General features: G+C 46.2%; 1 protein-coding gene across 3 annotated transcripts in view; it reads right to left on the reverse strand.

The window, feature by feature from the left end:
* The window catches only part of LOC138111439 (alpha-2-macroglobulin-like protein 1), a 30371-nt gene extending 19146 nt beyond the window's left edge, over nt 1-11225 (reverse strand). For 2 of the 3 annotated variants that reach the window (XM_069017240.1, XM_069017249.1), the window contains exons 1-13: nt 9632-9747; nt 8827-9010; nt 7545-7595; nt 7058-7202; nt 6337-6389; nt 6003-6023; nt 5324-5483; nt 4528-4612; nt 4041-4152; nt 2671-2779; nt 2047-2156; nt 1097-1261; nt 579-806 (exon numbers count right to left, since the gene is read on the reverse strand). In XM_069017240.1, the coding sequence (XP_068873341.1) occupies nt 579-806; nt 1097-1261; nt 2047-2156; nt 2671-2779; nt 4041-4152; nt 4528-4612; nt 5324-5483; nt 6003-6023; nt 6337-6389; nt 7058-7202; nt 7545-7595; nt 8827-9010; nt 9632-9699 (1491 nt within the window). In that variant the 5' untranslated portion in view covers nt 9700-9747. Of the gene's footprint in view, nt 1-578; nt 807-1096; nt 1262-2046; nt 2157-2670; nt 2780-4040; nt 4153-4527; nt 4613-5323; nt 5484-6002; nt 6024-6336; nt 6390-7057; nt 7203-7544; nt 7596-8826; nt 9011-9631; nt 9748-11048 lie in introns of those variants that run through there. The other variant, XM_069017260.1, reaches the window with a different exon arrangement.
* Between the last annotated feature and the right edge of the window lie 133 nt (nt 11226-11358).

Consider the following 11358-nt stretch of genomic DNA (forward strand, 5'->3'; position numbering starts at 1 on the left):
ACTTTTTGATTGTACGAGTGAATATAGTTCAGTAACCAAGATAGTCATAAAATCTCTTGGCGAGGCTGTAGTCACACCCTTGCTATGACTCACTTTCTCGAAAGTGGACTTCATCAAAACATAATTACATAGCTCTGGTGTGCATCAAGGCCCTGTGCAAGGGCCTTTCAAGCTTTTCCCTGCAAAGATACAGGTAGGGGGATGTCAGCTGCCCCAGAGATTGCCTCTTAGTTCTCAGACAGATTGCCCCAGACACAGATGGACATCTGGGGCACACCTTCTGGGCAGAGTTCAGGCTAATCCTCCACTGTCATCCACGTGAACATAAAGTAGGGCAAATGGCAGCCATCTATCGCCCAAGCTTAGGTCAAGACATGGATAACAAAGCAACACAGCTGGGGGCTACAAGCAGGTCCTGGAACTGGAAAGCAGGTGAAGATTTGGGCAGAACAGAAGTCACAAACTGATTGTCTAGGAGTAGCTTTGCCCTTCCTTTGAGTATCTCTGTGCTCTGAGAAAAGGGTAAAATGCCAGTAAGCATAACCTTGCCCTGAGAATCAGCTCTCTTCTGTGCTCACCAAGTAGTAGAAATCAATGTGGTCTTCTCCAGGGCGGAGTTTATTCTGGGAAAGGATATAATCCACGTGCACTTCCTGCTCTTGATCACAAGACATCACATCATTCTTGGCCTTGATCTCAAGGAAGCTGTTGCTCTCAGAGTAAAAAGGTTTCAGCCAGTGGAAGCTGTCCTCTATTTTACTTTCAGGAGAAAATGGACTGTCTTCAGTTGGAGGGGTGTAGGTACCCTTCAAGCACATAAACACAAGGTGGCAATAAAATTAGTATCAAGTGATGCAAGGGAACTTGTACACCTGCTGAAACCCTGTTATCACCTGAGCCGATGGCAGACTGCACACCTGTAGGCTAAAAATAATAATTTGTTGAAATGTCATTTTAAAGTCTCTTACAAGATTTTCTCTTACGAAGTTTTAGCAAAAATCTAAGCCTAGTAGATTTGACCACAATCTCATTTTTCCTCTCTTTTCATGGGACACACCCCACACCAGACAAAAGATTTTCAGTGGCTGATACTCACCCTCAGAGAAACCATCGTGCTGTTCCAGCTGGTGGTATCCAGTGTGAAGTGAGCTTCCCCCTTCTCATCTGTGAGGAGTGACAGACGTGTCTCCTCATCATTGACGTCAATTATTAGATAGACTGTTTCACTTCTGAGGGGAGAATTTGCACTGTGGCAGAACATCTGTAAGGAAGAGGAGGAAGTAAATACCCTGTTGTGCCAGACTCTGAGGCACTGCCAGTGCTTAATACTAATTGCTTCTATCACTGGGCTTCCTCAGCCTTTCTAGCTTTCAGACCGGTTGGAAGCATCCAAATAAAAGTCCAATAAATACACAAAACCAACAATTCAAAGCTGTTCAGGACTTGAACAAAATGGTAATAGAGGCAAATGAGACACCTCTGTTGGGGGAAAAGGTGAATTCCTCAGATGCTGAGCTGCTTCTTCGACAATGCTGCAGGATCTTTGATGATCAGAAAGAGATTTGTCCCTAACAACTTAACACTTGCTGTTCCTTGTCCTCCATGCTGGGGTCAGTACTGGCCCAGGTGAAAGTGTTTCTAGCCCCAGGACAGCAGTCCTAGCATCACCCAGGGGACCTGAGTCAGAAATGACTGCCAGTGAACTGATATGTAAGTCTTTAGAGATTTCTGCCAAGTTACCATAAGCATTTATCCAAAGCGAATGTTACGTGCCTGCTGACGCCACCCCCGACCCATATGCACAGACTAGATCCAGAAGCTGCTCCTGGGGAAGCCTCCAGAAACTGCAGCTGGCCCCAGAATTCCAGCCCAGGAAATACACTATGATAGGATGGGGAGAAAAAAATTTCTTCTACAGGAGGCTTCACTCCTAGTTTCTGGGTGCCAGCAGAGCAGCATTTACTTTCCTGGAGACTGTTGCTTTCTACCTGCAAAAGGTTATATCTGTGATGTATTCTCAGCAGAGAAGGGACCCATGAGTGTTACCTTCCCTGTGTATGGTATCCCACGTTTGTAGAATGGATGGAGGTTGATAAACTCTATAGATTTCATTATTGTTGCGACAGGAATTTGAACCTTCTCCAAAGAATGTGCTCCTGGGTGGGGAGATGAAAAATCTGTTGAATCCTAAGTAGTGCTCTTAGGGAAGCAGAAGACAAAAAGGCACTTCAACACTACCTACAACATCTACAAGCTCTAAAATTAGGAGAGAAAATACATTCTTCTAGGATACGATTCCCTCAAGCTTTCTGGGCTTCCTCCTTCATGACATGACGCATTGTAGCCTCTAAGTATTTATTTATATGTTTATTTGTTTATGTTTTTTGAAGATAAGGGGAAACTAGATGACTGTTTAGTTATAAACAGTCCGGCACCCTGGTGTCCAGGCAATCACTGAAAAGTTATACACATGCTAAGGGAGGTGAACAGTGGAGAGGATTAGGAAATCTGGTGAAAACAGATGGAAGAGGTACTAGAATAGAGATTATTACCATGACAGATTTGGGAACCTTCAAATTACTTTTTCAAAAGAAATTCCACTGCCACAGAAAGACCAAAACCAAAAATGTTGCCTGTGAAGAAGAGAATGCTCCACATATTATCCAGTACCTGTTCCATTTTCCACCAGTTTTCCTACTGCAATTACATGGCTGTCAGCTTCATTTATTTCCAGAGCTTCTGTCTTCACTGTGAAAGTAGCACAGCCATCCTTATTTGTCTGCAGAGAGAGAGGAGAACAGAGAGAAAGAGCATGGTGTGGAGGAAGAGAAACTATTCCACAGATGCCAGGCAATCCTAAAGAAGTATTTCCAGATATTTTCGGAACAGAGGAAAGCTCACAAATCCTAACTGCAGAAACCCACCATGGATAGCTTAGGCAGAAAAGAAAATCAATATGCTTGGATTAAACAGTCACCAAAAAAAGTGGAAAAAAAAAAAGTACTTAAGGCAAATCACATAAGGGTTAATTATGTCACAGACAAACTCAGGGGACTGGATTCAGCCCAAATCCCATAGCTGAGAGAGCATGAATTTCATTATGTGAGCTAAAGGTCTCCCTGAAATACTATGGTCCTGATGAATAAAGCCTGACAGTGTGGCTTTCCAGACACGACCATTCCTGTGAATGGCCATATTAAACACGGGCATCCTGCCAGGTACAGATGGTAAGAGCTTTGCCAAGCATCGAGGCAGAGCCTGGGTACGGGCAGTGCTTCTAGCCAGGCCTGTGAAGTGCTCCTCAGAACCTTCCAGGGCCTCTTACATGCCATGTGGAGCTGGCATTCAGCTGGTGTTTTGCACAGCTAAGACTGTACAACATTCCAGCTGGAGTGCATTTTAAAAGATGCAGAGATCCAGCTAGATTTTTATATTCTGGCTCATTGCTGGCTGGTCTGACATTTAGAAATATTTTCCTGTGGCTCTCAGGCCAAAAGAGCTGCTTCTGAAACCCGTGGGAAAAAAACAAATGTGAAGCTTAACCACAAATATATAATGGACACAGATGGGAAGAAAGTGTAACCAGCAGTGGACATAATTTCAGACCAGACACTAGCAAGCTTAAGGTGACCCATTGTGCAGGGATACAGCAAGAAACAGGGCATGGATCCACAGCCCATGTGATGCTCTGGTAGCCCGCTTATTGGTGGGAGTGGTCACAGGGCTGAATAGGCCGGTGATCTGAATAGCCCCCACCTGATGGGGTCATCTGATTGCATCCAATATGATACAGACCCTTGGAAAAGGGGCCAGGCACCACTGCTTCCCATAGCTTACACCTTGTCAGGTATGCACAGCTGGAGCAGTAAATCAAGCAACAGGGTTCCGGGAAGAGGAATCAATGGTCTGATCATGTCCAGCAACTGGGAAGACACCAGACTAAACAGGCTGGTGCCCATCTGAGGAGTATTGAGGCAGGTTAAGGGGGCAGAAACAATCCCAGCACATGGTATTCATTACTCTCCTATTTGTTCACCTACCCAGCTGTTTTGCTTCTGAATCGCAGAACTTGTAAAACTGTCTTCCATGTCCTGGGAGAATGTCATAACAGTAATTTCTACTTTCCCTTCAACAGGCTTCCCATAAGTATACCTATGCCAAAAGAGAGAAACATTCAACAAAAGACAGCCTGCTGACTGTCAGCAGAAATAGTGATCTAGGACACCTCCCATCCTCATCAGGGGAAGTGGAGCCTGGAGAGTTTTGATTTGTACCTTGTTTGCTCATGCTTTAAAATCATTTTGCATCCCTCTCCACCCACTATACCCAGCATCCTTAGCATCCTTGAGTCTCACAGTAAGTGACCAGATGTGAGAAGGAGCCCATTCCAGAGAGTGATCTGCCTCCCCAAGACACAGGATAATGCAAAAAGATCATACTGATGAGTGGAAGACCACTTCTTGTTTATGAGCACTCTGGAGGTGACAGTGGAGTCAAGCAGAGATCACAACAGTATCATGTACTCACTTGCCACAGACCTCCAGCTGAAATTCCTCATCTGCTGTAGTGATATGTGGAGGGTGCTCAATCTTCATCTCAAATTTTTTCAGCACTGTATGGAAGAGAGTAAGATAAGGATGGAGGAAAAAAGAATGGATGGTATGGATGAGTACAGACACTGACAGAAGTTGTGCTACAGCTGCAGTCCAGATGAGGGAAAGACAGTGATATCCCCAGTTCTTCATCACCGTGCTGCAGTAGGGTTACTCCCCCCAGCCACACCAGGCTGTGTGTGCTGCTACAACTGCACGTGGGACTGCTTTCTACTCCAGCTCAGTTAAGCTTAAACACTTAAATGGCACAGGGTTTTGTCTTTACCAATGCCAGTTAATGGGACCAATACATGATCCCACTTCCCATTATAGCAGCTGACTGGAATGGATGGCAAACCTGGCCTAGAAAAGGGTGACACAGACTAGGGTTACTCCCCCCAGCCACACCAGGCTGTGTGTGCTGCTACAACTGCACGTGGGACTGCTTTCTACTCCAGCTCAGTTAAGCTTAAACACTTAAATGGCACAGGGTTTTGTCTTTACCAATGCCAGTTAATGGGACCAATACATGATCCCACTTCCCATTATAGCAGCTGACTGGAATGGATGGCAAACCTGGCCTAGAAAAGGGTGACACAGACCCATCCATCCTTGTCCCCACTCTGTTGTTCTCCCAAGGCAAAAGGCGGGATGAACACGGCTGCATCACCCTGCTCTCTCCTCCAGCTACCCACGCTGCTTGTCCCTCCCCTCTGATGTTCAAGCCTCACCGTATTCCTCAACAATGAAGGTTTTTTGAGCCATGTGCTGCTGCACTGAGATGGTGTACTTCCCAAGGGCTGCTTCGGAGGCCAGGGGGAAGGATAGATCCACAATGCCGTGATTTGACTTTACATTCAGCCACTCAGCAATACGGTTGTATTCAGGATCCTGTTTGGGAAAGGACACGCAGAGACACCAAGTCATGTTGGGAGCACATGTACCTGGCAGGTCCAGCCATACTCAGGCACAAGAAGGCACTACAAGGGCTTTACCTTGACCCAGTAGAGAGGACCAGATCACCAGGAGAGATACCTTCGCTTCCCTCCAGTATTATTTTAGTAAGCTTTGGAATTACAAAGGCTGCCAAGAACGGTAAAGCTACTGGGAAGTGACAACATCCTAACACCATGGGAAGGAGAAGCAGCTGTGCTGCATCTATTGAGTGCTTCTGTGCTCTGTGCAGACAGGGCATTGGGCAAAGGTTCAGTACTGCCCTGTCTTTTGCTGAGCTATGTGCACCACAGAGCTACTGGTTTGAATGAAGAACCCAGGCTGACCATGTAGAAAAACCTTTGGCTGAACCTGAACTATAATCATATCCTTATGAATTTGTGGCACAACTCTGGGAGTGAAAGATCACAGTAGAAGAGACAGACATATCCCTTTGGTCACTTCTTTGTCACTTACCTGCAGCCATATCTGGGAATACTGTAAAAACAAGAAAAACACAACCTCAGTTTTATAAAACAGCATCCATGGGAACCAGTATAAAGAACTCTGCCTGACATGGGTCCCTGACCAGAAATGTCTGCCCCATCCAGACCCCACAGTATTTCTCCTCCTCCCTCTGTGCCAGCTTACACTGGTCTTTCTCCAAATGACCAGTGATTAAGTGGTTTCCTCCAAAGATAATTTGTTTTTATGGTTTAACAGGCATGAAGGGAGATGTCTCTTTCATGAGCCTCTCAATGTGTCTCATGTTGACGTTCCTACTTCCAGAAAGGCACAAGGTGATACTCACCTCATTTTTAATGACCTTAAGGTTCTCATTAAGGTTCACAATTCGAAATTTCACTGTAGATATGAAGAAAAACATAGTAAAGTATTCTGGCTGCAGCATGTCCTTCCACAAACCTGTTCCTCCTTTTCTGTGCTCCAGTATTCATATCATGTGTTTACCTCAGAGATAGTCAGGTCTTTTCCCAAACAGCCCTCCCCCGCATCTCCCACCCCAGAGGGCTTTGTTTGGGAGGCTTATATGCAGCTGTGTGCTACAGAAACCCACTGCCTGTACAAGGAAAGATTACAAAGTTGGGGTAGACAGTGGGGTTGTCTGTAGTGGGGTCTGTCTGCAGTCCATTTATATTGTGAAGACTGTGGGGTAACTCTCTGTAATTTTACAGCTTGGAACTGTCACTCTAGGTTTTACTCAAGTATGAACAACAATCTTCAAAAAACAACTTGTCCAGTGTCCTGGGGAGTCCTGGCTTTCCCTTTAGGAGTCAGTAGAGATATGACACCAAAACAACACCCAGGAGCAGGGGGCTGGGAATTTGGTGTAGCACACCTTGGAGGGGAACATCCTGACTCAGACTGTTCCTAGAAACATTGGATAATAGAGATCTGCTTTCTTCCATCTCCAACAACCTTAGCTTGCTGCACTTGGTGAAATCTCCCCTCCAGGTGTGGCTGCTACCCTGGCCCTTCCCTCCCCATTTCCATATGCTGCCTTCTTGCCTTACCTGTTTCTCCAGGTTTGTATAAGCCCTTGTCTGTCTCTATCAGAATTATATTCTTCTGAGGCTTGACCAGAACTTTCTTGTGACCCTCAAAGAGCACATTGTCTCCACTGTGGATCAGGACATGCAGAAAAACCACCTCCTCTGGCTGTCAGGTTAGAAAAAACCAACAAATTACCTCAGACTACAAAGAACTTGAAAGAGAACCAGAAGCACTTGTCCTTCCAAAACCTCCAGTGTCCCCCTCCTCCTTTCATCTCCTGTGATTTAAGTCTCTCATTTCCCTAGTCATAGTCTTCTTTTTGTTGTCCAGCTTCTTCATTCTTTTTTCTCTGCCTTTCTGCTTGTCGTATTTGCCTCTTTGTACATTTCTTTTTCTTCTCTACTATCTTTCCCACCCTGCATCTCCAATATTAACATGGCTCAGGCACAGGAGAGGCTGAAGCCCTCTAATTTGTAAGAGGAGAGGCAGACAAGAAACATATCCTACCTGTGTCTTGGAACTATCTGTTTTCTTGGGAATTAACATGAGGTCTGGCACCTAGGTTGATTGACACAAGGAAATGGAAAAAAATTAATCAGAGGCTTTGCATCTTATCCCAGATATAAGACATCATCTCACTGTTAAAAAATCCCCAAACTTCAGAGTCCAAATTCTTCTGTATGATTCTGTAACCCACTTGTGATTCTAGGGAGAAGCAGTCACTGCCTTGTTCATTAACTTAGGAGTGAACTGACTGACATGTAATTCTCCCAGGTAACATAAATGTGAGAATTTTATGGAACCAGGTAAAACCATAGGAAACTCAGATCTGGAGTAATGGGAGATGGGATACTGATCAGGCAAACACAAGACATCTCAGCATCAGAAAGACTGAGCTCAGCAGGAGAAGAATTTTTGGGTGGTTTTTATTTTTTGCCAACAGCAGATTTCCTTGGCTTTCCAGAACCAGGAACCTCTCTCCTAAGGGCTGGCACCAAACTCTTGGTTAATCATTGTCATGCTGATGTAAAACCCAAAAGTTCCTACAGCCCCTCCTTGAATCCTGCTGAGTCTGCAGGACAGTCAGGACATAGGCACAGTGACTTTGTGCAGTGCTGAGGAAGACAGGGGCAGTTTGTAGAGCCTCAGCACCACACACATCTCCATGGCTCCCCAGAAAAGTAGCTGAGGGTTCTGCAGTCAGTGTGTCTAGATAAGCTAACTAGAGCAGTTAGCAATGACAGGAACTCAAGCCACTCCAGAAATACCCAGACTGTCTCAGTGAAATTCGGTTCATTGTGGGTTCAGCGCTGTCACAGCTAAATTCAAGCAAGCTCAATGTCTATGCAGACTGCAACTACGTCTGGCAATGCAGATGCAGCTTTAGAGCAGAATGGTCCTTTTGGAGCCGAAGGGGAAAGCTCCTGCGGAAACAAGGATGAAAAGAAGGTACTCCCAATGCACTGACTTTTGCTGTGATATACAAGCATCTTTGGGGACAAAACACTGAGTAAACTGAAAGTAAATGTTCAGCACCACGCTTTAAATAGGATGAAATGCACTGATACAGATCAAAAGAACAGATTTTTTTCTACACAGGAAAGATTCCCTACTTTTCTAGACTCCAGGACACTGTTGTATTTTGCCTGGCACTGGTAGGGAAATATACTTTACCTGCTTGGAACCTATGGCAAGGAAAAGGACAATGTACCCAGAGAAGTGCTGTGCTCTTGTATGAAGTGAAGGTGAAAGCATCCACTGTCAAATCAGTAGCCACATCTACACTCACCTGGAAAGTGATGCTCTGAAAAGTGCCTGGCTTCTCCACATCCTGCTCCACCAGTGTGTGATTCCGGGTTTCTGTCTGCAAGGTGACAGCCAGGTGGATGGCCTCAGTTAGGGAGCTGAAGTGAATGTAGAGCTTCTCCTCGTGGGATTGCTGAATGATAGCAGGGAACACCACCATATAGTGACTAGAAGAAAGCCGTACATGTTCAAAAACAAGTCAGAGGCTGAGGTGGACAGGCCAGAATCCATCTCTGCTGCTTTCATGAAGAGGCAGACCAAGGACCTGAAGTGTCTGGAGGACTGCATTGAAGGAAGTTTAGCACTTTTAAGCTGCTTTCCAAACCAGAAAGGAGGAATATGCCCAGTGTGAACTCCCAATTTCTCTGTGCCACCACCTTGCCACCAGCCAAGACACAGCTGCCCATGCACAGTGCTCCAGTTGCAAGTACACAGAACAAGGCTGTGTGAGGAATGAAGCCAAAGACTCAGTGGCTGAGGCATAAGGCTTCAGTCCTCACACCAGATTTCACCCCCACCAGCACCAGATGAACAGAGGCAAAACTCCTGTGGCCTCTGTAGCTCTGTGGTGTGTGCAGTGCAGTGCCTGCACAAGTCAGCACCAGGGGCTGCCCCTGCAGTGGTGCTCGATGCCCAGGACTCTGCAGGAGCTGCTTCTGCTCAGCCTCCCTGGGAACCAGGCCCCCACCATCCAGCTCTGTGATGCCAAAGAGTGCAGCCCTCAGCACCACCCTTCAGTGACAGACCCTTCCACCAAGCCCCCTGAAATCAAAAGGAGAGAGCCTCACAGTTCCAGGCTTGCTGCAGCTGCCACTGGGAATAGGGTCAGGGCTAAGAGGAGCAGTGGTGCTCCCATTGCTTGGGCTGGGACAGACAGCTGACGAGATCACACTGGAGGAGAAGACTGCATGTACTGATGGGTTGGAGCAGTCCTAAATACCCCCCTCAGCTACACCTAGGTTCAAAGAGTAGGGGAGTTAATATCTGGAGAGAATATCTTTTCTAGGCTAATGACGTTAGCTAATATTTACTTGCTCCCACCAGCAGCAGAGTGAAGGCCACATGGCACAGTTTTCCATCCACATTTACATTCAGGTGGTATTCGAGGTGCCAGGACACTGAGAAGGGATATATGGGAATACTTATCTCTAACTCAGGCTGAAGGGGACTTGGGAGAGTCTCATCTCATCTGTGGCGGGTCTAGACCCTGGCTGTAGTATCTGATGAGAGCCAAATCTGCACATGAGCTATTGTTCTCAGCTTGTAAAAAGCAGCTTTAGTGATCTTCCCCTCATCCAGTTGTTACTCAGAGCTTGGATTAAAAACCTTTCAAATCACCTCCATTCCATGCATCACTACCTCTGTCCACCCATCCATCCCAGCCATGTCTGGTCCTCCTGGGTACAGAATCTTTTCCAGGGCAGTTCCTGCTACTTATGCCAACTCCCCTCATAGTTCCACTGTAAGGCCTTTCCAAAAAAAGCATGACATTTTCAATCCACACATATTTTATCAAATCTGTACTTTACACGTGCCCAAGCTGGATGCCCAGTCTTCTGACAGATTTCCCCAGCCATAAGGTGATTCTACACTGACATCACCCCCCCATCGCCTCCAGACTCTTCCTGGGCACTGCACCCTTGTGTTTCCATCTCCTGAGGGGCAGCAGTGAAGTGCACAGGGCTTGGATGAATTTGCCCTCTAGTTACAACCTCACTTGAAGGTGGATGTCCTCATTCTGTCCTGGCCCCAGCTGTGTTTTAGCAGAGCACAACCAAATGTACACAGCATAGAGAGAATTTGCCATCCACCCATGCCCTGCTCCCAGCTGAAGCAATCCCCTGGATTTACTTTGGCACAGTCTCCATGTGTGCGCTTAGCACCCACTCTCTCAGAGCACAGTCCGATGGAACAGGGGCACACCAGCCTTTAACCTTATCTGACATTGCAGATAAACCTCAGGTTTAAAGCACTGCATCTCACTGATCTGGGAGCACATTTGATTCTCCAAAATTAAAATGGAGTTTGATTTCAAGTCTAAACTAGAGAGACAAAAACCAGAAAGACAACTAAAAGATAATAAAATGCTAGGGAGGAATTCCAGGGAGGAATGGAGACGCTGGCAGAGCTGCACGTGAAGCCCTGGGCTGGTCCAGCTGGAGGCTGCAGGTCAGGAGTGAAATTTCAGCAAGAAGCAAATAATACCTAAGAAGATGTTCTGCAGAAGAAGAGCCATGGAGAAAAATCCACTGACGTCACAACAAATTAATTTGTATCCAGAAGCTCCTGATGACATCCCATAAAAGACACTTTTAAAAAAATCGGGCCCCTGCACCAAATACAGTAACGAAGCACTCCTGCTCCCAGGGGTGCTGCATAGGGCAGACAAGCCCTCTCCCAGAGAAACACCAACAAGCCTTACAAAGTCTCGAGGCAGCTGCCTCTGGTTTGTAGTCAGTAAACACTGTCGCCACCCCTTTCTCCCGCCCACATTCCAGCCAGAAGCAGCCTGATT

The sequence above is a fragment of the Aphelocoma coerulescens genome, chromosome 1 (genome assembly GCF_041296385.1).
Source record: "Aphelocoma coerulescens isolate FSJ_1873_10779 chromosome 1, UR_Acoe_1.0, whole genome shotgun sequence".
Taxonomy (NCBI): Eukaryota; Metazoa; Chordata; class Aves; order Passeriformes; family Corvidae; genus Aphelocoma; species Aphelocoma coerulescens.